Source organism: Camelus bactrianus, chromosome 7 (genome assembly GCF_048773025.1).
Source record: "Camelus bactrianus isolate YW-2024 breed Bactrian camel chromosome 7, ASM4877302v1, whole genome shotgun sequence".
NCBI classification, from domain to species: domain Eukaryota; kingdom Metazoa; phylum Chordata; class Mammalia; order Artiodactyla; family Camelidae; genus Camelus; species Camelus bactrianus.
Window position 1 is genome coordinate 83,741,705 of NC_133545.1, and position 24,434 is coordinate 83,766,138.

At 47.4% G+C, this 24,434-nt stretch overlaps 1 protein-coding gene across 5 annotated transcripts in view; it reads left to right on the forward strand.

Annotated features, from left to right (window-relative positions):
- Positions 1-18,602, forward strand: part of OGDH (oxoglutarate dehydrogenase) — a 349,298-nt gene extending 330,696 nt beyond the window's left edge. For all 5 annotated transcript variants that reach the window (XM_074367731.1, XM_074367728.1, XM_074367730.1 and 2 more), the window contains 13 exons: positions 8,715-8,894; positions 9,220-9,372; positions 10,110-10,212; positions 10,391-10,519; positions 10,861-11,011; positions 11,289-11,416; positions 11,545-11,723; positions 12,180-12,251; positions 12,832-12,960; positions 13,590-13,662; positions 16,948-17,111; positions 17,308-17,462; positions 17,567-18,602. In XM_074367731.1, the coding sequence (XP_074223832.1) occupies positions 8,715-8,894; positions 9,220-9,372; positions 10,110-10,212; positions 10,391-10,519; positions 10,861-11,011; positions 11,289-11,416; positions 11,545-11,723; positions 12,180-12,251; positions 12,832-12,960; positions 13,590-13,662; positions 16,948-17,111; positions 17,308-17,462; positions 17,567-17,687 (1,737 nt within the window). In that variant the 3' untranslated portion in view covers positions 17,688-18,602. The remainder of the gene's footprint in view (positions 1-8,714; positions 8,895-9,219; positions 9,373-10,109; positions 10,213-10,390; positions 10,520-10,860; positions 11,012-11,288; positions 11,417-11,544; positions 11,724-12,179; positions 12,252-12,831; positions 12,961-13,589; positions 13,663-16,947; positions 17,112-17,307; positions 17,463-17,566) is intronic.
- Positions 18,603-24,434: the final 5,832 nt, after the last annotated feature.

Sequence of the window (24,434 nt, forward strand, 5' to 3'; positions counted from 1 at the left end):
AGGGGCCAGGGGCCTACCAGGTATTGGGTTAGTCAGCAGGTGTTTCTCTGGGGAGTTAACCTTTAAGTGGAAGTCCAAGGTCAAGGCGGCAAATGCTGGGGGGCAGAGAAGCAAGTCAGGGAAAGGGTCCTCTGTCCAAGGGAGGGGGCAAGACCATCACATCCAGGGCATTGGAAGGCCATTGGAGGAACGAAGCAAGGAGGTGACAAGAGAGAGTTTGTTTGTGCTGATGGTTTATTGCCACCTGCAGAATGAGCTAGAGGAAGACAGAGAAACAGATGCAGCTGTCCCAGCAAAGAGTAGAGAGGAAGAAGGGAAGATTTAAATGTGAAAGTAGATGTGTAGTGGTCAGTACATAGTAAATGCCAAAGAGCTCAAAATGTACAAGGTCAGACACGAAAAGAGGCGAAGAACGTCGTGTATGCATAAAACTCACAATATGATAACAGCTGCCTTTTATGGAGGACCTGCTCTGTTCCAGACACTGAATTAGGCACCACACATACATTAACTGAATGCACGCGGCTGTTACCCATGCAGTCGGCCTTGTCATGCCCAGTTTACACAAGAGAGAATGGAGCAGAGAGAGTGAGTTAACTTGCTTGAAAGTCAGTATTTGATCTGCTTTCTTTCAAAGAACAGTACGAGGAAGAATTCTGAAAAAATCTCAAGGAAAAAGGGAAGATCTAAAAAACAAACAAGAGTGGAGGGTATAGCTCAGTGGTAGGGCGCATGCTTGGCATGCACGAGGTCCTGGATTCAATCCCCAGTACCTCCATTTAAAAAAAAAAAATTCAAACAAACAAAATAACCCATCATTGAACTGTGTTTTAAACAGATTACCAAGGGAACTATAGTCAGTATCTTGTAGTAACTTAGGGTGAAAAAGGAATATGAAAACGAATATACGTTTGTTCCTATATGACTGAAGCATTGTGCTGTACACCAGAAATTGACACAACATTGTAAATTGACTATACTTCAATTTAAAAAAAAAGTGACTGGATGAAACTAAACTGATTCAAACCAAAAATAAAAAAAAATAAAAATAAAAAATAAACAGATTACGAAGCACAAAACATGCTTACTGCTTTTGGGTAGGGGCTGGAATGCTAACAAGAATGGTCTTCAGTCTGGAAAAGTGCAGCAGAAATCATTCAGGTTTTTGTTTCTTTGTTTGTCTTGTTTGTTTTTTTAAAGAAAAAGAATTTTTTCCATGGAGAACCTGCTTGGTAATCTCTTATGAATCTTGGCAAGTAGGAGAGGTGATAAAGACTTTAAATTTTTTATTTAAAGGAGTAAAAAGAATAGATTCTAGTCCCTGGGAAAAGACCGGAATAGAAAGACCCGAATAGATTCCCAGCTTAGAGGAGGGACGTGTCCCTGTTACAGAATGCCACCCAGGCCCTCAGTCAAGTCCTTTATCACATCTTTGTGCACACAGCCCAGAAACATGACACGGACACTGGTATAGCCATGTGGCTTCTTACCTAATTTCAGCATGCCCACTCAGAAAGGTCTGCTTAGTGGGCTGGCGGCAGCAATACATGGTTCTCCTTGCGGACCTGACAGGTTCAGCACTTTATCAGTGACAGATTTGGGCACAGATAAAGTGATATATGTAGCTGGCCCAGAGCTTAGGAGAAGAGCTGTTGCATGTCAGAATCAGGATTCAGAAGTTAGAAGGTTGAGGCACCGTCAACAAGGATTAAGTCCAGAGACAAATATTGAATCAAACATTTAAAATTTTAGTAGCTTTTTTAGTGTTATAATTTACATAAGGTATAATTCCCCCGTTTTGGTGTCTGGCTCTCTCAGTTTTGACAAATGCATGCAGTCATGTAACCTCCATCAAGATAAAAGAGTTTAATCGCTCCAGCCCCTGGCAAGCACTGTGAGTTTGCACTTTCCAGAATGTCTTTATTAGAAACTGACCTTTTGAGTCTGGCTGCCTTCCTTCTGCACAGCCCACTTGTCATTCATCATGTGCTCGTGTGTCTGTTTCTGATTGCTATGTAGTGTTCAGTGCATGGTTGTTTACCCTTTCATCCACTGCAGGAAGTCTGAATTGTTTCCAGCTTTTGCCAGTTACGATTAAAGCTACTGTAAACACTCACATACTGATTTGGGTGTGTCCATTAGTTTTTCTTACCCTGTAAATACCTAGAAGTGGAATTACTGGCTTATATAATAAGTGTGTAGTGTATGTCATGTGACCTGTTTCCCTAAAGGAAACTGTGGGCTGTGGGTTTTTTGCTTTCTTGATACTGTCTTTTGAAGCACAAAAGTTGGGGGGTAGGAGTTGGTTTGTTCTCTAGGTTTATTTTGTTTTTACTTCTATGTTTTCCTCTAAGAGTTTTATGGTTGTCGTTCTTACATCTGTGATCCATTTTGAGTTAACTTTCGTGTGTGATGCAAGGACAGGGCCCAACATCATTCTTTTGCACATGGATACCAGTTGTCCCTACATCTTTTGTAGAGAAGAAGGATCTTTTTCCCATTGAATTGACTTGACATCATTTAGCTTCTTGAATCTGTAGATTTGTATCTTTTGACAAATTGGGGGAATTCTTAGGCATCTTTTCTTTCTTTTGTTCCTTTTCTTTCTTTCTTTTTCTTTTCTTTTCTTTTTTCTTTCTTTTCTTTTTTGGTGGTTTTTAACCACCTTCACTCCTTTGGCCTTCCTCCCCACCCTCCACTTCTGGCAGCCATCAATCTGTCCTCTGTATATATAAGTTTGGATTTTGTTTTGTGTTCAATTCCACATGTAAATGAGATCATACAGTATTTGTCTTTCCCTGTCTAACTTATTTCACTTAGCATAGTGCTCTCAAGGTCCAACCATGTTGTTGCGAATGACAGAATTTCCTTCTTTTTTATGAATGGATAATACTCCATTGTATGTCTACACCACATTTTTTTATCCATTCATCCATTGTGGACACTTAGGTTGTTTCCATGTCTTGATTACCGTGAATGATGCTGCAGTGAACGTGGGAGTGCAGAAATCTTTTTGAGCTAGTAATTGTGTTTTCCTTCCACTAAACACCCAGAAGTGGGATTGCTGGATCATATGGTAGTCCTGTTTTTAATTTTTTGAGGAATCTCCATGCTGTGTTCCCTGGTGACTGCCTGGATTTACATTCCCACCAACACTGTAATTCCCTTTTCTCCATGTCCTCACCAGCACATGTTCTCTCTTGTCTTTTTGATCCTAACAGGTGTGAGGTCATGTCTCACTGTGGTTTTGATTTGCATTTCCTAGATGATTAGTGATGTTGAGGACCTTTTCAGGTACCTGTTGGCCATGTATATGTCTTCTTTAGAAAAATGTACATTGAGATTCTCTGCTTATTTTATTTTATTTTATTGAGTTATTGTCAGTTTACAAAGTTGTGTCAATTTCTAGTGTAGAGCACAATTTTTCAGTTATACATGAACATACATACATTCATTGTCGCATTCTTTTTCACTGTGAGCTACCACAAGATCTTGTATATATTTCCCTGTGCTATACAGTATAATCTTGTTTATCTATTCCAAATATACCTGTCAGTATCTACAAATTTCGAACTCCCAGTCTATCCCTCCCCCCCTCCACCGTCTGCTTATTTTTTAATCAGCTTGTGTTCTTTTCTGTTGAGGTGTATGAGGTATTTACATGTTTTAGATATTAACCCCTTTTCAGATACATGATTTGCAGGTATTTTCTCCCATTCAGTAGGTTGCCTTTTCATTTTGTTGATGGTTTCTTTTGCTGTGCAGAAGTTTTTTATTCTGATGTAATATTATTTACTTTTATTTTTGGTGTAAAATCCAAAAAAATCATTGCCAAAACCAATATCTAGGAGCTTATCCTCTATGTTTCCTTCTAGGAGTTTTATGAGTCTTACATTCAGGTCTTTAATCCATTTTGAGTTGATTTTTGTGTATGGTGCATAATAGTGGTAACAGTTTCTTCTGAATAGGGCTGTCCAGTTTTCCCAACACCGTTTATTGAAGAGACTGTGCTTTCCCCAGTGTATGTTCTTGGCTGCTTTTTCGTGAATTAATGGATCATATATACATAAGTTTATTTCTAGGCTTTCTATCCTGTCCCATTAATCACCATATCTGTTTTTATGCCAATACCATACTTTTTTTTTTCTTGAAATACAGTCAGTTAACAACATTGTGTCAGTTTCTGGTGTACAGCATGTTTTTGTCACACACGTACATGCATATTAGTCTTCATATTCTTTTTCATTATAGGGATGGAGTGGGTACCTAATTACCATCAGCCTAGGCTCCCCACTGGGCCTTTGCTGGGGTGGGTAGGGGTGGACCGCAGTGTGTCTTGTGGGATTGGCTGCAGCAGAATGGCTACTGTCTAAAAATCTGGACTGCCCAGCAGCCTTTTCCTGGTCCTCTGGCCAGAGAGAGCTGCTTTCCTGGAACTTCTCTTTCTCTGTGCCTGTGGCGTTTCTGAGTTGCCCACTTCTCTAGCACTAAATCTGGGATATATGAGGGAAAAGAGAGCCATAGGAACTATCACAAGTCATTCCTCAGGACCTGAGGTCCCTGGCTGATCTGCCTCCTTCAGTCTACCTTCAGAGTTTATGTTTATTTTGTATATATAATGCCCTGGGTTTTTAGTTGTCCTGAGCAGAAGAAATAGGGAAAAGTACATTTAGTCCATCTTCCGGAAGTGGAAGTCTCTCTGAGAACTTTCTCTTAAGTATAAATTCCATTTCTTTAATAAATATAAAACTAATCAGGTTATCTGATTCTTCTGGAGTGAGCTCTGGTAATTTCTGTCTCGCATGGAATTTGTTCATTTCATTTAAGTTGTGAAATTTATGGGCGTGAAGTTTGCAGTGTTCTCTTACTACAGTCTGCTGTGGTAGCCCTTCTCTCAGTCCGGATGTTGGTAATTTGTGTCTTTTCTCTTTTGTTCTTTGTTAGATAAGTTCGTTGTCGTTTTCAAAGGAACAACTGTGGCTTCATTGGCTTTCTCTACTGTTTTCCTATTTTGTATTTCATTCATTTCTGCTTTTTGTTATTCCTTTCTTTCTAGTTGCTTTGGGTTTAATTTGGTCTTCTCTTTCTAGTTTCTTTGATTATTGATTTGAAACATTCCTTCTTGGCAATATAAAATTTAATAATATTTCAATTTAAGAATCACATTACACAAATACAATACAGGTAAGCCTTTGGCATGTCAAACTTCTTATGACAGATGGTTAAGCATTTTGATTGAACGTGCGTGAGACCGTGTCCAGAGGAGAGTGTCTTAGGATGGTGTAGTGTCTGGAAAACTACCCTGCAAGGAATGACCCAGGAAGCTGGGCTTATTGTAGCCCAGAATATAAAAGACTCTTAGAAGCGTGAGAGCTGTTTTCCAATAAATGGATGATTCACACATAGTCTGCAACAATGGGTAACAATTATCAAGAAGCAGATTTCGGCTGAGTAGAAAGAACTTCCAACAACCAGACCTCTTCCATCTGGGGACCAGCTGCGGGGCTGAAGCCAACAGGGCTCCAACCAGGATAAACCATTTGGCTGTAGGGTTCCTTCTGGCTCTCAAACCCAGCAGCTCCACTGCGTGCGTTTTCCCTGCTAACACACTCATTCTCAAATGGCTACTGAAAAATGCCTTTAAAGATACCACTGCTGCACAAATTATATCTCAGTAAAACCAGAAGAAAAAAATTAATAAAATGTCAAAACTGAAATAAATAATCACACAGGGGTTGGATAGGAAGATACCGCTGCTGCAGCAAAAGCAGACATCAAAATCTCTGTCACTGCATCAGCAGGGAGCCGGTTAAGCGGTCTGCCATCTACCCATACACGTGTGACAGGGCTTCAGTGAATTAATGCGTGTAATTAGCATACAGAAAGTGCTCAGAACAGTGTCTGGCCCAGAAATGAGCACAAATGTACGTTACCTGTGGTCATTTATACAGTGTCATAAAACCATTTGAAAGAGTGGGATCTATACTGTTGAAATGATCTACGAGATGCACTAATTGGGGGAAAAAGGGACAGCAGTATGTGGATTACAGCTCCATCTCCACGTGTGTGTGAGTGGGTGGTGGTGCACATGCGCCCACCACATGTGCTTAAAGATACAGAAGTCAGTAACAGCAGTGGATATTGGGGGCAGCTGGAGGACTGAGGTCTCAAAACTTCGAAGCAGTTCATTTTCTGTGAGGTTCGAGCTGTACCGTGTGTAGGATGACCACTGTCTTACCTGTTCCCTACCCTCACTTCCCTGTGTGGGGAGACCCAGACAGGCCAGGGGTTGTTCTGGGTCTCTGTAAGTGTTCATCAGAATTCTCCCTGGTACATCATTTTTTAATGTTCTCATCGGTTTCTGACAATTTTCTAATCTTTTCTTTAGTCGGTGTGATAAAGGAGATTATCTAAAAGCAATTTATCAGAAAGAAAGAAAGAAAGAATTCTCAGACTGTTGTAAGAACTACAGTTTTGCTAATGATTTCTTTCATTTTTTTATTGTTTTTTATACCATCGATCATGACATGTGTGGGGTTAGTAAAACCTGTAGCAGGAAAGGAAAGGCCTGCTCTGCTGAGTTTCCTATTTCTTTAAGAACGTACCTAGGGTTTCCCTTTTCGAAAATTCTCTCCTAAGGAAACCGTCAGATGCTAAAGATTTTTGCATCAGAACATTTATCAAAATTACATTTGTACTACTATAAAATCAGGAAGTAAGCTGTATGTCCAATAGAAGAGTCTTTGTAGGAATTCTGACAAAGCCATAGGAAGCAGTATTATACAATCCTTTACATAATCATGACATTCAGTATCCTGGGGCAACAGTCACAGTGTGGTGAGAGGAGATGCGGAGTGCTCACTCGCTGCTGGTGGGAGGCTGAGTGGCACAACCATTTGAGAGCAGTTTGATAGTATTGAGGTACAGTGCTCGTACCCTGTGGCTGAATTTGCCCTTCCTTGGAATCCAGGCCAGATAAAACTCAGTGTTTGCTGGAGAAAACCTGGGTAAGTATATATACAGTAACAGTGTATTAACCACGAGTTGGAAACAACTAAATGTCCACCAACAAGAGAATGGATAAATAAACTGTGGTATATAGTATTCAGGACTTAGATTTCACTCCTAAGGAAGGAGAGGTAGGTGTTTCAACCTGGGTGAACCATACATACAGATGTTGAACAGAAACCGAGTTGCAAAGGATTTGCATAGCTTATGTAAGGTATATAGGGTGGGTATCGCTCTGGTTTCAAAGACATGGACATACTCTCTCAAAAATGTTAATTCTATGAAAAGCCAAGAAAAGTAAGGAGCCTTCCAGATTAAGGGAGACTAGAGAGAGGTGACAACGAATGCAGGGTGATGTGCTGGATTGGATACTGGACTGGGGGAAGAAAGGCTGGCTGTCATAGGACAATGGATGGAATGTGTATACTGAGGGTCAGATAACAGTACTCTCTAATGTTCAATTGCTTGGGCTGAGAACTGCTCTCTGGCTGGTAAGGGAATGTCTGTGTTTTAGGAAATAGGGACAGTCTACAGCTTACCTGTAAATGGTTCTGGGAAAATGTGTGTGTGCATGAATAATAAAAGGGGAGAAATGGAAACAATCGGTGAATCTGAGTAAAGACTCTGTGCGAGTTCTCTGTATTCTTTCAACTTTTTCACAAGTCTGAAATTAAACCAAAATTTTATTTATTTATTTATTTATTTATTTATTTTGGTTTTTGGGTTTGGGGTTTTTTACCTTTTTTTTTAACCAAAGTTTTAAAGTGACCAATAAGCCTAAGAAGATACTCTATATTGTTTATGGACCTATGAAATACATATACCAACATGTGGAAATTTTGTCCTCCACGTTCCGGGCCGTGTTCCCTGTGTGAGCATCAGCTGTAGCAGAAATGTGCTCTTTTATTCTAAGGAATGTAAAAAGTCTTAATGAAACTGTTAAGATTTGTTCATGTTGGGTTATGAGCTCATGGCTGATCATTATAGTATTGTACTTTTTATATGTTTGAAGTAGTTCATAAAAATAAATTTTGAATTAGAAATGAATAAAATTATGAATACGTAGTTAATTGTTTTAATAAGGCTAAGTGCAAGGAGTATTACGAAGCCTTTAAATTTTCTTTTTAAAGAACAAATGCTCATATTGAATGAACAAAGTACAAAATTATAGAAATAATAGAAACCAAAATTCTAAGTACAGATTAAAGAACAAATGCTCGTATTGAATGAACAAAGTACAAAATTATAGAAATAATAGAAACCGAAATTCTAAGTACAGATTGTGTGTATACGCATGCAGAGAGAACCATCTGGAAAGGAAAACATCAAAATATTTACACTGTAGCTGATGGAATATAGGTGACTTTAATTTTTCATACTGTCTTCTAAACTCTCTATGTTGAACATGTATGAATTCTGCTTTCAGATAGGGAAAAAAAATTCTTTTTTAAAAATGGCCATTTGGGGACTTAACTCAGAGTAGGCCAAGTGTGCCAAGTGACTGCCCACAAGTGGCCTTTGGCTCCTCCTTGCCTGCACTGAGCCCCGCCCTCACCCTCCGCGGCATCTGTTCTCGTCTTGCCCCGCCCTTGGCTCCACCCCACCCTGGCTCCACCCTTCTTCGGGCCACGCCCACCCTTGGCTCTGCTCTGCCAGTGCCCAGCCGCTTGCTGGGGCACGCTGGCCAAGCTGCATGTCGCTTGCAGATCGGCTTCACCACGGACCCGCGCATGGCCCGCTCGTCGCCCTACCCTACCGACGTGGCCCGAGTCGTGAATGCCCCCATTTTCCATGTGAACTCGGACGACCCCGAGGCAGTCATGTACGTGTGCAAGGTGGCAGCTGAGTGGAGGAGCACCTTCCACAAGGACGTGGTGGTGGACCTGGTGAGTGACCTTAGCCTGTGTCCTGGAGAGAGGGGTCAGGGCCCCTTCAGGGCAGGGGTCACCTCACTGCCCCTCCCAAGAGCTCCTGCATCTTTGCCCTGAGTGAGCCAACTTGGGGAAAAAGGTAGTTGGGGTCCTGAGATATTCCCAGGTCAGTCTCTTGTCATCTCAGGTGACAGTCAAAGCAATTCTAGCGTGTGAAGGAGAGATAGATAGGACCGTAATTCTAGAGGTAAACTGAGGCATCACATAGGAGAAATGGGCCAGGTCCTCCTGAGTTCGGCCAACATGGTCCCTAATACTGGCGTCTCCCACCTGTGCCCAGGTGTGTTACCGGCGTAACGGCCACAACGAGATGGATGAGCCCATGTTCACGCAGCCGCTCATGTACAAGCAGATCCGCAAGCAGAAGCCCGTGCTGCAGAAGTACGCCGAGCTGCTGGTGTCGCAGGGCGTGGTCAACCAGCCTGAGTATGAGGTGCATCCCCCGGCTCCGATCCCAGTGAGCCTTGCCGCACAGGGCCAGTGCTCGCTTTTGCAGACTAATTAGGATCCAAGTGAGAACATGTGAAATAGTTAACAACTGCAGAACTTCGGTGCATAACCTTCTGGAGGGTCCAGGCTCCTGAGTTCTATGCTGGGGGTCGGGGGAGGCGGCTGAGAGCACTTTGGCATGCGGAGGTGGCCCCCTCGGCTTACAGAGTCCAGGGCACAGGAGTGAGAGGCGGATGATGAAGGATCCAGCTCGGTAATGCGGTCAGTTCCGGCTGGTTATGAGTGGGAGGGCCCGTGCCGGGTGTTGGGAGAGAGACCAGAATGACTGCTGATGAGCGAGCTGAGTTGGAAGTATGGGAATGGGGGTGCTGCCAAGGTCAGGGGCCAGTGCTGGAGATGGCGCTCTGGGCTTCAGTCCTCCTGGAGCTGTGCTCGGAGCCACGAGAACTGGGCCGGTTCATAAGGACGAATACGGGGGGGAGAGTGGGTGGAGACAGAGGCTTCAACTTTGAGCAGGATCCTCAGCCAGCAGACGTGGAGAAGAAACTTCTGGGAATGAAAACAGTGAAATGCAGGCTGCCCACGGATCTCATCAGAGGGGTGATGCCGTTGGGAGTCTGAGGGACTCTGCACGCGGGAAGTCCAGGCGCGTGCTGGCCGTGCGGCCGGTGTGCCCCGTGCAGAGCGGCCCTGATGACTGTGCTGTGCCCGACCCTCCAGGAGGAGATCTCCAAGTACGACAAGATATGTGAGGAGGCCTTTGCCAGGTCCAAGGACGAGAAGATCTTGCACATCAAGCACTGGCTGGATTCCCCCTGGCCTGGTGAGTGGGGAACACCACCATGAATCCCTTCCCCGTGCCCCCACAACACCCCTGTGGGCTCTGGAATCAGACCCCCGACTGCCACTCTCCAGGCTGCCTCTCAGCAGCGTCTCGTGTGTCCACGGTTCAGTTCCTGGAAAAGTGGCAGCTGTGTGTCAGTTTGTCCCTTCCCTCCTAGGCTTCTTCACCCTGGACGGGCAGCCCAGAAGCATGTCCTGCCCCTCCACCGGCCTGACGGAGGATATTCTGACGCACATTGGGAACGTGGCCAGTTCCGTGCCCGTGGAGAATTTCACCATTCATGGAGGTAGCGTCACCACACTGACCTTTGGAATTGTTGGGCCAAGTCCAGTGACAACTTCCCTCCAGCATGAGATGAGTCCCTGCCCACCTCAGGTCCCTGCTTTGTTCAAGACCGGGCGTGGTTGGATGAGGGAAGCCCTCCTCACCCCTGTCCCTGCGTGGCCCTCAGCCAGCAGAGCAGTGGCAGAAAGGATGGGATGTCACAGCCTCTCTGGCCTGGTCTCCGCTCAGCTCCCTTCCCCACTATCCCAACCAGTGCGACTCCCAGGAGCTGGGACCAACGGAGGCTCCGTTCTCATCACAAGTGGGCTTGTGGGGCGGCTGGTGAGCACCCTGTCTCTGCAGGGCTGAGCCGGATCTTGAAGACCCGCGGGGAGCTGGTGAAGAACAGGACCGTGGACTGGGCTCTGGCGGAGTACATGGCTTTTGGCTCCCTCCTGAAGGAAGGCATCCATATCCGGCTGAGCGGACAAGACGTGGAGCGGGGCACTTTTAGGTTATGGTCTCCGTGTTCTTATGGGCCCTTCAGAGCGTGGGAGACGGACAGGAAGGGCTCTGGTGTTTCTCTTCCTGAAGAAAATCACTGCCAGGAAACAGTCATTAGATCCCATTGTCTCAGGCCCAGAAGCACCCTTTTCCTGCCCTGATTAGACGCTTCTGTTAAGAGCTGCGCTTTGCGCTCCCCACCGCTGCCCTGCATGGGGGGTGGTCTGCTTGTCTGAGCAGAGCGCAGGGCCGGCTCCTGCCTACTAATCTGTGCCGTTCTGCCCCAGCCATCGCCACCATGTGCTGCACGACCAGAACGTGGACAAGAGAACCTGCATCCCCATGAACCACCTCTGGCCCAACCAGGCCCCCTACACTGTGTGCAACAGCTCGCTGTCTGAGTACGGGGTCCTGGGTGAGCGCCGCAGCCCGCGAGGCCCTCCTCCCTGCCCTCCCCGGGCTGCCCCTTCCCCCTTCAGCCCCCTCCTCTCCCCAGATCCCCCCTCCCGCCCACCAGCTGACTCCCTCCCACCTTCCCTCTAGGCTTTGAGCTGGGTTTCGCCATGGCCAGTCCTAATGCCCTAGTCCTCTGGGAGGCCCAGTTTGGTGACTTCCACAACACGGCCCAGTGCATCATCGACCAGTTCATCTGTCCGGGCCAGGCCAAGTGGGTGCGGCAGAATGGCATCGTGCTGCTGCTGCCCCACGGCATGGAAGGCATGGTGAGCCCCCGCCCCTGCCCTGCCAGACCCGGGACATGGGAGGGCTTGCCTAGGACCCTGACCCCAGAGACCGGCCCGTGTGGGCTCAGCTGGCACTATCTCCTCTCCCCACCCCAGCCCCCCGCCTTGGAAGGAAGAGGCTGGTCCTGCTTCCCCACTGATGAGAAGTGGGGATGCTAATGGGGACCACCCAGGCTCAGGTGTTCCCTCCTCACCTCCATCACTCCTCCCCACTGGGCCCTGTGGAGGGCTGTCTTAAGACTCAGCTTTGGAAACCACGAGGAGCCAGGAGTGCTGGAACCTGTCCTGATGTGGAAACGCCCCCTCCACACTCTGCGGGTGGGAAGAGAAGGAATTGAACTGCCAGCTGGAAGGAGATCCATCTGGCATTTTTCAAGCCAGAAATGAGCAAGAGGTGAGAAGCTCCTGATCTGTGACTTGTGTGTCTGGTTCCAGGGCCCAGAACATTCCTCTGCCAGACCAGAGCGGTTTCTGCAGATGTGCAATGATGACCCAGACGTCCTGCCGGTGAGTGGAGCGGCCACTGGGGTGTCTGGGGGTACTCCATCCCTCTCAGGAGGCACAGATGGGCCCCGCACCTGCTAGTCTCCCCGAAGTGAGGGGCTTCCTCAGAACACAGAAGAGAGACGGCATCGGGCTGCCTCCTGTCGCCCCCCTGCTGCTGTAGAAAAAGGGAAACAGAAACCCGTGGCGGAAACGTTCAGGAGTAATGCTGTCTGTATTTTGGTTCAGGCAGGCATTTTAGAGGAAAGGACTCTGGGGTGATTTTAGTGAAACTTTAAAAGCTGGAAGGAAATTATTGGGAGTCAGTTTCTGAGGAAAAGCAGAATTGGTTTTAGGTAGAACCTATCTGTCCTAGGTGGTTTTCAGAGAAACAGGAAGGGATCACGGGACTGACACCCCCATTCAGAGTGTGGGGCTGGCTGGATTAGCTCTTGTCAGTGCCCCCCCGGGTGTGCGTCTCCCAGGGAGCTGTGGCAACCTGTGCTGGTTCTCTGGGTGCCTTCTGAGGCCCTCTGCCTTGATGCCTCCCTCATCAGGGTGCTTAGTGCCGCCTGGCCTCTGGCCATTTCCCTCTTTGCTGCAGGACCTGAAGGAAGCCAACTTTGACATAAATCAGCTGTACGATTGCAACTGGGTTGTTGTCAACTGCTCCACTCCCGGCAACTTCTTCCATGTGCTGCGTCGCCAGATTCTCCTGCCCTTCCGGAAGCCGGTCAGTTGGGGGTGTCCCAGCTCAGAGAGGCCTGGCCTGAGGACTCCAGGGTCCCAGCCCAGTGAGAGGATGGATATGTGAGTGGGTGGTCATAGGTGGTGCTTTGAACTTGGAGGAGAGGTGAGCCCTGCACAGGCCAAGGGAGCAGAGGGTCCCCAGGAAGGAAGGCTCCTGGGCGGGGTGTTGAAGGGTGAGCAGGAGCGTGTGTGAAGGGTTCAGGGGAGAACACCCACTGCTGCTGCCAGTCAAGGTGCAGGGCCAAGCAGGCCCGTGGGATAGGACAGCCCTGGCCACGGGCAGGGACGCCAAGGAAAGGCTCAGGAGTCTTTCCCAGGCAGAGGGTAGGGGGCGTCCAGGGCTCAGAGCAGGCTGGGGCGGGCCCTGGAGGAGTGGACGCCCAGCTGAGTGGTGCCCAGCCTCTCAGGGCAGAGGAGAGGTGGACAAGGGACATAGCATCCTGTTTCCTCCTCTTTTCACTTCCGACCTGTGGCTCCTCCCGACCTGAGAGCCGGGAGGGCAGCGCCAGGTACCTGATCTGAAGATGAGACCTGGGCAGCCCTTTGCCACTGACCCTCCTTCTGGGACCCTTATAACCTGGTCCATCACGAGCCTGTGCTTCTGTGTTTCAGTTAATCATCTTCACTCCCAAGTCCCTGCTGCGGCACCCTGAGGCCAGAAGCAGCTTTGACGAGATGCTTCCAGGTAGGTGTGGCGGGGGTGGGCATTTGGACAGGGCCTTGACTGCTACTCTGTGGGGCTGGGGGGCTTAAACTTGGTGGTCTCACCATGGCCACATTTTTGGTCATTGGTAAAGACCACTGAACGTGACAGCCTGGAAGTCAGAGCTTGTGTGCGAATTGGTCCGACAGCACGTCTCACATCCAGTCCGGGTCTGTGGCCATTGCCTGGGTGCACCCCTGGGACTCCTTTAGAGGCAGAGAAATGAGCCTGAGGTCAGAGTTCGCCCCTTCTGCCTGGGCACTGCTCCGGGAGGCTGGTGGCCGCTCACCACCAGGGACATAGAAAAGGCAGCAGGTGGGCAGGGCCTGCCGAGTAACACACCAGCACAGAGGTGTGACGTGAGGCCCACAGCTCTGAGATTCCCACCCAGACAGCAGACCGCAGGTGGCTGACACAGCACACGGCAGCCCTGCACATCCCCGGGCTTACAGGGCCGGGGGGCCCACCTGCCCCCAGCTGCGGAGTGCCCGTTAGTCTTCTGTGAAGGTAAACCCCTCTTTTTTTTTTCCCCAATTTTTTATTATTATGGTGAAGTATACATGACATAAAATTTACCATTTTCAAGTGTACAGCTCAGTGTCATTAACACACATTCACATCGCATCACATCACATTGTGCAACCATCAATCTCATCCGTCTCCAGAACTTTTTCATCTTCCCAAACTGAAGCTCTGCACCCATTAAACACTCACTAACTCCCCCATCACCCCTTCTCCTGTAGCACCTGGCGACTGCCACTCTGCTTTCTCTCTGGGCTTGACTCCTCTAGGAATCGCATTTAAGTGGAATCCTACAGTGTTTATCTTTATATGACTGGCTGTTTTCGCTCAGCAGAATATCCTCAAGGTTCACCCATGTTGTAGCACATATCAGAATCTCCTTCTGTTTTAAGGCTGAGCAATATCCCATTGTACATATATACCACTTTCTGTTTATCTGTTGAGTCTGTCAGTGGACATTTGAGTTGCTTCCACGGTTTAGCTGTTGTGAATAATGGCTATGAACATGGATGTACAAATATCTCCTCAAGACCCAGCTTTCAATTCTTCTGGTTATATACGAAGAAGCAGAACTGGTGGGTCATGTGGTAACTCTATTTTTAATTTTTTGAGAGACACCATACTGTTTTCCATAGTGGTGGCACCATTTTACATTACCAACAGTGCACCAGTTTCTCCACATTCTTGCCAACACTTACTGTTTTCTGGTTTAGATTTTGCTGCTGTTTTTTGTTTGTTGGTCTTGGTTTTGGTTTTGTTGGTAATAGCCATCCTAGCGGCCATGCAGTAGTATCTCTTTGTAGTTTTGATTTGCATTTCCCCCCAATGATTAGTGAGCGATGCCGAGCATCTTTTTGTGTGCTTATTGGCCATCTGGGTGTCGCCTTTGCAGAAATGTCTATTTAAGTTCTTGCCCATTTTTTCATTGGGTTGTTTGTTTTGCTGTTGTTGAGCTGTAAGAGTTCTCTTTCTGTGCTGGATATTAGTCCCTCACCAGATAAATGATTTGCAACTGTCTTCTTCCATTCTGTGTGTTGTCTTTTGATGCAGAAAAGTTTTAAATTTTCATAAAGTCTACTTTGTCTCTTTTTTCTTTTGTTCCCTATACCCTTGGTGTCACAAACAAGCAATCACTGCCAAATTCAGTGTCATGAAACTTTTGCCCTATGTTTTCTTCTAAGAGTTTTATAATTTCAGCTCTGTTGAAGTGTATAATCCATTTTGAGTTAATGTTTGTGCGTTGTGTAAGGGTCCAGCTTCATTTGCGTGTGGACATCCAGCACCATTTGTTGAAGAGACTTTCCCTTCCCCATTGAGTAGTCCTGGCTCCCTTGTCAAAGTCATTTGACCAAATATGTGAAGGTTCATTTCCAGGCTCCCTGTTCTCTCCCGTGGGTCTGTGTGTCTGTCTTTATGCTAGTACCACACTTTAATATTGTAGCTTTGTAGTAAGCTTTGAAATCGGAAAACGTGAGTCCTCCAGCTTTATTCTTTTTCAAGATAGTTTTGGCTATTCAGGGTCCTTTGATATTCCAGGGATTTTTGATTGGGTTTTTCTGTTTCTGCAAAAAAAAAAAAAAAGTCATTGGAATTTTGATAAGGATCACACCGAATCTATAGATTGCTTTGGCATTAACATCATAACAATGCTAAGTCTTTCAATCTGTGAGCACAAACGACTTTCCATTTGTTAGTATTTTCTTTAATTTCTTTTACTAACGTTTTATAGTTTTCAACGGACAAAGTTTTCATTTTCTCAGTTAAGTTTATTCCTAAGTATTATATTCTTTTTGATGCTATTCTAACTGGGATTTTTTTTTCTTAATTTAATTTCCAGATTGTTGATTGTTAGTGTATAGAAATACAGCTGAATTCTGAGTGCTGATGTTCTGTCCTTTAATTTTGCTGAATTCATTTACTTGTTCTAACAGATTTGTGTGTGTGTGTGTGTGTGTGGAATCTTTAGAGTTTTCTCCATATAAGATCATGACATCGACAAACAGTTAATTTTGCTTCTTCCTTTCCCATTTAGATATCTTTTGTTTCTTTTTCTTGCCTAATTGCGTTGGCTAGAAATTCCAGTGCTATGTTGAATAGAAGTGGTGAGAACAGGCATCCTTGCCTTGTTTGTGACATTAGAGGAAATGCTTTCAGTCTTTCACCATTGAGTATGATGTCCATGGTGGGTGTTTCATATCTGGCCTATATCACGTGAAGGTAGTTTCCTTCCAGTCCAAGCATTTCCCTCTGTAGCATGAATGTGAGCATGTTGTGTGTTGTCTACGTATCACTGAGTGAACCCCTCTTTGAAGTCAGCCTTGTTCGTGGGAATGGTCCCAGCCATGAGCATCTGAATATTTGCTCCAGCAAATGTGTGGACAGCTTTCTTTCATACTTGTAAACTCGTGGAGAGTCCGAGCAGAGTGGTCATGGGATGCTCTGCCAGACTTAGTTACCCCTGAAGTCTGAGACGGGCTGTTCCGGAGAATGAGCTGGTGTCACTTGCTCCCCGAGGCTGGCGTCGCCTGCTGTGCCTGTTGGTCTCTTACACTGTGGGTTAATTCAGGGGCACCACACGCTGGTGGGAGCGGGAGAGCCCTAACCCTCAGGAACTGTGTATTCTGGTGTCAGGCCAAGGCACAGCCCCGCCTGTGGGCCCTGCCTCGTGCACAACAGTGGCGGGAGGGCCCTGGGCATCGTCAGCCACGTCCTGAGCTAACCCCCGCCATGGGGATTCTCCCGTAGGAACCCACTTCCAGCGGGTGATCCCCGAAGACGGCCCTGCAGCCCAGAACCCAGAAAACGTCAAGCGACTTCTCTTCTGTACTGGCAAAGTGTACTATGACCTCACCCGCGAACGCAAAGCCCGGGACATGGTGGAGCAGGTGGCCATCACGAGGATCGAGCAGGTGAAGGCAGGCGGGGCCCAGGGCAGGACTGGCCTGCCTCCTCCAGGTGTCGGGAGTCCACAGCCTTCCCAGAATTTCTGGAACATCCTTTAGGGGTCACTGAGCCCCCTGCCTGGGACACCAGCCCCTCTGGTACCTCACCCCACCACTCTGAGCATCTTGTCCTGACAGGAGCTCTCTCTCTCTCTGTCCCCAGCTGTCGCCCTTCCCCTTCGACCTCCTGCTGCAGGAGGTGCAGAAGTACCCCAACGCCGAGCTGGCCTGGTGCCAGGAGGAGCACAAGAACCAAGGATACTACGACTACGTGAAGCCCAGGCTGCGGACCACCATAAACCGCGCCAAGCCCGTGTGGTAAGGCAGCGGGCGGTCCGCCGGGGCCTGGGGCGGGCAAGGAGGTCCAGGCCGCGGGCCCCGCGGTGGCCCTCGCCAGCCCCACTTACTGTCACTGCCCGCAGGTACGCTGGCCGGGACCCAGCGGCAGCTCCCGCCACCGGCAACAAGAAGACCCACCTCACGGAGCTGCAGCGCCTCCTGGACACGGCCTTCGACCTGGACGCCTTCAAAAACTTCTCGTAGACGCTGCCTGGGCCCCTCGGGCTGCCCTCCACGTCACACCTGCCCCTTGCTTCCCAACTAAAGAATAGTGCCTCCGCGCTGCCCGCACCTCTGCCCTCCGCCGCACCGCACACTCCCCCCTCGTGCACGTAGGAGCTAGGCTGCTGTCCCCTCATGTGTTCGGCTGCCCCCAAGGCCAGATGCTCCCCAGGCTCCGCCACTTCTGTCCAGCCGGGCAGGCTTTGTGGAGGCAGTGGGGAGCGGGAGGAGGAGCCCCCCCGCCCGGCAGGTGTCCTGGGAGGGTCAGACCTGCCCCCACCCCCCAGCTCGCCACGCAGGACCAGCCTCATGTGGCATCCCCATCACCCGGCAAGGGGCTCCTGTACCCAGACTAGGGTGGCTTCCTCTCCCCAGGCTGAGCCCCAGACCCCTCACCGTGCAGTGAACCGAGCGCATAGCTGAGGGGCGGCTGGTGGGAGGTGGCCTGACCTTTCACAGAGAGGGCCGGTCCACGCTCTGCAGCGTCCGCGTCCACCCCTCGAGAGGGTCCCAGGCATCCGTGGGGGCCCTGCGGGCTCCACCCGCCCGGGGCTGCGCGGCACGTGGGGCTTGGGGCGGGTATGTGGCCGGGAAGTTCTGCTCCAGGGCTGCTTGTCTGGACCCTGCTCTCCCCTCCCCTCCGGCTCCAGCCTCCTTTCCTCTTTCCCTGTGACACAATGGAGACCCTGAAGCATCCTTCTCTCTGCTGTGCCAAAGCTGGTCAGAGGGGGAGAGGAGGGGCAGGAGTGAGGGGCAGCACTAGGCCGAGGGGCCAGCTCCCCTGACCCCTCACAAGGACAAATCTGATTTATTTATTTTGGTTAAAAAAAAAAAGAAAAAGAACAGAACAACTTTGCATTGCATTTGGCTTGACCCATAAACTAAGTTATCCTTGGGCCTGGCTGTGTGGTCATCCTTCTCGCTCTGCCTTCTTCCCTGAGGAAAAGAATCCGCCCCCGGCATCTCCACCCTGCCTGGGAAGTAGCCCCTCCTCACCGCACAGCCTGCCTGCGCGGGGCAGGGCAGAGGTGGCCGAGACGTCTGCCTCCTTCTGGCCTGGCCTCTCTGTCATGGTTGCACATTACTTCTGGTGTGCCCTGGTTCCTGCGTGTCCCCTGCTCCCGGGTCCCCCAACACACTCCCATCTAAAATAGTACCCTGCAGTCTGTGCTGGTGGGTTTGCCCTAGGACGTTGTTAGCACCCTCCAGAAGCCCAGGCAGCTCATTGGACTTCTGGAGGGGAGCCAGCCATGTGCCAGCAGAGCCCTGAGGCTGTGTCCCCTCTTGACAAGGGCCCACTGCCTTGAGCCCACAACACACTAGCCTTGGCTTCCTTGGGGGGTGGGCAGGTCCTGGCACTGACGGAGACATGGGGGTACCTTCCAGCAGTGGGGCCCCCCGGTGCTCACCCCATTTTGTCCTTGTCCTTGAAGCCTTTTCATAATGTCTTCATTTTGTCCTGTGGCTTGCCCAAGGGTCCCCCAGTCCCGGCATGCCCCGGACAGGTGGGGGCAGGGGAACAGCTGCCACCTGCCCCGATGCTTCTGTGTGTGCTCCAAAACCAGCACCCGTCCCCATGTCTGATACGGTCAGCCGGGCGGATTGGACCTAAAAGCGGCAAAAAAAAAAATGAGTCAGGACCCCCTTTCCTTCCCTGGCAGCTGGCCACGTCCTGCACCCTGAGTGGGGAGTCAGGGTTCCACCCTCACCCCAATCCGGATCACGTTTGGGATGAGACAGGAGGTAGAAGCTGGGGCCTCACCTCTTGCTGTTTCCAATCTGGTCGGGGGATACAAGGGAGTCAGGAGTCCAAGGGGGTCTGGGCACTTTCTGGAGGGACACTGAGGGAGTCCAGGGCTCCCGGGAGTTACCACCACGGGCCCCTGTGCAGGGGCTGGGACCACAGGATCGGAGTGGGGGTCTCAGCGGGCCTCCCCGACTCCACAGCTCTGCATGAGTCTGCAGCCATGCCTGCATCCAGGGAGAGGTGAGGGAAACCGACCACCCTGCGCTGCACGCGCTCCTTAACGTTTCTTTGGTTAACTGTTCTGCTGCCGTTCTCAGTTGTCCGTCCCCAAAAACTGGAAAAGAAGCTTCTTCTGAAAGAAGCTCCACAGGCTAGGACAGCAGCCTGTGTTCTTAGATGGGACTTCCAGGGGACCAGACCAGTGTGTGCGAGCGTGTGCGCCAGCGGTCAGCATGCGAGTGTGCGCAGGCGTGCCTGTGTGTCTATGCATAAGTGTATGTGTGCACATAAGTGTCCTTGGGCCAGTTGAAGCAGATTCCTGGGCCTTTCTGGATTTAAAGGCCCATTTGACATGAGCACCAGCTGTGAAAGTGATCAGGAGAGGGTCAGCTTGCCCCACGGCGGGGGCTGGACCGGAAAGCGGTCCCCAGGAGTGAAAGCTGTGCCACCCCCAGGAGAGGAGCCTGGGTGAGGGAGGAGCTGAGGCTGGCAGGCGCTGGGTGAGGAGGGGCTTAATGTGACTCGTAGGTGGGGCTGAGGCCTCACCCACTGGAGGCTGTGTTATGTCGAGTACCCCCCCCCCCCCGCAACGGAGATTTCATCATCTTCAGCGGAAATGGAATCACTATCGAAACCACTGCTGCCCTAAATGAGGTGGGGCAGCGAGCTCCCAGCAGGGTAGTGTTCAGTTGGGACTGGACTCAACAGAGATGGTAGAAAACTCTCTGGAAGTGGCCGCACCTCTCAGATTTCACCCAGTTCTGCTGTCCCCTTCCAGACCCAGCTGCCCCACCTGGCTCATGGCATCCTGTAATGAGTTGGGGGCCAGGTCCCTTCCAGCAGGGCTGCTCCACCCCTCACCCCAGACCTCACCCTCCCCTATGGCCGACCCCTACCCCATATCCTCACCCCCCCATCCCCCACCAAGCCCCAAGCCTCACTCCCACCAGGGCAGACCCCCTCCCCACAGCCTCATCGCCCTACCCCAGACCTCAGCTCCCTCTGGGCCCTTTTTTTAGTTGAGATGTAACATTATGTCAGTTTTGGGTGTACAACATAGTGATTCAACATTTGTGTATGTTGTGAAATGATCAAGACAGTAAGTCTAGGTAACATGTGTCACCATACATAGTTTCAATTTTTTTTCTTATGAGAACATATAAGATAGATGTAATACAGTATTATTAACTGTAGGCACCATGCTGCATGTTATATCTTCATGAATTAATTTTACAACAGGAAGTTTGGACCTTTTGATCACCTTCAACCAGCGTCTCACCCTCCCCTAAGGCCTCTCCTTGTCCCCAGGGTCTCACTGACCCACCCTTTGCTCCTCCCTCACCCACCCCCAGCTTCAGTTAACCTCTGTGTGCTTGGGTCAGGGAGGGGCTGGGATGGCCACCTCCCACCTTGTGCTCTCTCCCACCCCGCCTCAGGTGGGTGAGCAAAGGCCATCTCCCTAACCCAGAGCTGGACCCCAGCCTGGTGTCTCCCTGCCATTGGCAGCCCTTGGCCTGGATACACAGCACCCCAGTGTCCCTTTCCTGCACCCCCTCCATCCTGACCTTCTAGGGAACACCAGGTCAAAAAAGTCTGCTGAACACCCCAGACCCAGAAGACTTGGTGGCCCACCTGTCACCCCAGTCTAGTGTGGCCACCTAAGGGAGGCTCCAGGGTCTGGCTCTTTCCTCTGTGCTGGGCCCTTCTCCATCTCATGACAAGGTTGTGACTTCCCTGCTGCCTCCTCCACCCACCACAGTCCTAAAGGTTAGCCATAAGAAAAGGTTCCACACACCTACAATCAATCTTTGCAAGGAGGCAAGAATATACAATAGAGAAAAGACAGTCTCTTCTTTGGCAAGTGGTGCTGGGAAAGCTGGACAGCTGCCTGTAAATCAACGAAGTTGAACACTCCCTCACACCATACACAGAAATAAACTCAAAATGGCTTAAAGACTTAAACATAAGACAAGACACCATAAATCTAGAAGAGAACACAGGCAAAACATTCTCTGAGATAAATCATAGCGATGTCCTCCTAGGGCAGTCTACCCAGGCAATAGAAATAAAAGCAAAAGTAAACACATGGGACCTAATTAAACTTAGAAGCTTTTGCACAGTAAAGGAAACTATAAACAATGGAATACTACTCAGCCATAAAAAAGAATAAAAGAATGCCACTGGCAGCAACATGGATGGACCAAAGATTATCATACAAAGTGAAGTAAGTCAGAAAGACAAATACCATACGATATCACTTACATGTGGAATCTAATAAAAAGACACAAATGAACTTATTTACAAAACAGAAACAGACTCACAGACATAGAAAACACACTTACGGTTACCAGGGGAAAAGGGGGTCAGGAGGAATAAATTGGGGGTTCAGGATTTGCAGATACTAACTACTATATATAAAATAGATAAACAACAAGATCCTAATGTATAGCTCAGGGAACTACATTCAATATTTTGTAATAACCTATAATTCGTTTTAAATCCTGAAAAAAAAGCACTCAATAAATGTTCACTGGGGAGGGAAAAAAAGTACATGAGAAGGAATATATATATATAATACATGTATTATATAATATATGCATTTTATATATAATATATATTATGCATTATAATACATGTGTTAATACATGTATTATAATAATGCATGTACTATATAATATATGCATTATTATAATATATGGGTCAGGGAGGGACTGATATAATACATGTATTATATAAGGGAGGGGCTGATAATGCATGTATTATATAATACATGCATTATATATAATGTGTATATAATGCATGTATTATATATAATATATAATTGAATCACTATGCTTTATATGGGAAACTAACACAACATTGTAAATCGACTATACTTCGATCAAAAAAAAAAAAAAAAGAACGAGGTTTAGCATCTCCTAATAGGGACAGTTTTATTTGTTCCTTTCCAACCTATATGCCTGTTATTCCCACCTCTTGCCTGTTGCACTGACTAGAACTTACAGCAGTATGCTGAAAAAGAGCAATGAGAGAAGACACCCTTGCTCTGTTCCCAGTCCTACAGAGAAAGCATTTGGTCTTTTATCATTAAGTGTAATGTTAGCTGCAGGGGTTTTTTGTAGATACTCTCTCAAGTTAAGGAAATCCCCACTATATTACTATTTCTCTAAGAGTTTTTACTCTTAGTGCTGAATTTTGTCAAATGCTTCATCAATTGACACAATCATGTGATTTTTTTTCATTAGTCTGTTACACTGATTGATTTTTTAACAATGAATCAGCCTTGGATTCCTGGAATAAACCCCACTTTGTCATGGCATATATTTCTTTTTATATATTGCTGAATTCTGATAATATTTTGTTAATATTTTACAACTATGTTTATAAGGGATATTGATCTGTAATATTCTTTTTTTGAACTATATTTTGTCTCCTTTGGTATCAGGGTAATACCGTATGTATAAAATGAATTGGGATGTGTTTCTGCTTCTGTTTTCTGGAAGTAATTGTCCAGAACGATTGTCAATTTTTCTTCAAATATTTAGTAGACATATCCAGTTAAATCATCTTGGCCTGAGGACCTATTTTTCTGGAGTTTTTAAGTTATGAAATCAATTTCCTTGATAATTATAGGGCTATTAAAATAACTATTTCATATTGAGTGAGTTATGGTAGATTGTGCTTTTCGAGGAATTTGTTTATTTCTTCTAAGTTGTCAGATTTATGTGGGTAGAGTTGTTCATTGTATTTTCTTCTTGTGCTTCTGACGTCTGCAGGGTCTACAGTGATCTCCCCTGTTCCAGTCCTGATACTGGTAATTCATTTCTGCTCTCTTTTTCTTTGTCAGTTTGCTAGAGGTTTGGCAATGTTATTGATCTTTTCAAGGAACCAGACTTTTGTTTGATTTCCTCTATGGTTTCTATTTGCATTTTCATTGATTTCTAGTCTTCTTTTTTATTTTAATTCCTTCTACTTACTTTGGGTTTATTTCACTCTTTTTTTTTCTAGCGTCTTGAGTGTAAATTGTTGACTTGAGGCTTTTTTCTTCTCTAATGTATGCATTTAGTTCTATAAATTCCCTTCTCAGTACTGCTTTAGCTCTGTATTTTTTGTGTATTTTTTAAATTCCTCTTGAGACTCTCTCTTTAAACCATGGATTGTTTAGAAATGTGTTGTTTCGTGTTATCTTTCTCTTATTGATCAGTTTGATTCCACTGTGGTTAGAGAAATTCCCTCTATGATTTCAGCTGTGCTAAATTTGTTGAGATTTGTTTTATGGCTTACAATATGGTTTATCTTGGTATGTGTTCCACGGGTCCTTGAAAATAATGTGCATTCTGTTGTTGGGTGAAATGTTCTATAAATGCTCATTTGATCCTGTTGGTTGATGATTTTGTTGAGTCCTATATCCTTGCTGATTTTCCATCAATTTTTTTAATCAACTATTAAGAGAGATGATTAAGCCTCCAACTATAATTGTGGATTTGTCTATTCTTTCAGTCTTATCAGTTTTTAAGACTTCTCATGTTCACATATTTTGCAGCTCTGTTGTTTGGTGCATACACATCTAGGATTACTATTTCTTCTTGGTGGATTGGCCCTTTTTTCATTACATAATGTGCCTCTCAAACTCTGGTCATTTTCTTTGCTCTAAAGTCTACTTTATCTGATAATAATATAGCCACTTGTGCTCTTCTTTGACTAATATTTGCATATATATGTATATTATATGCATATGTTTGTATATATCTTCCATTCTTTTA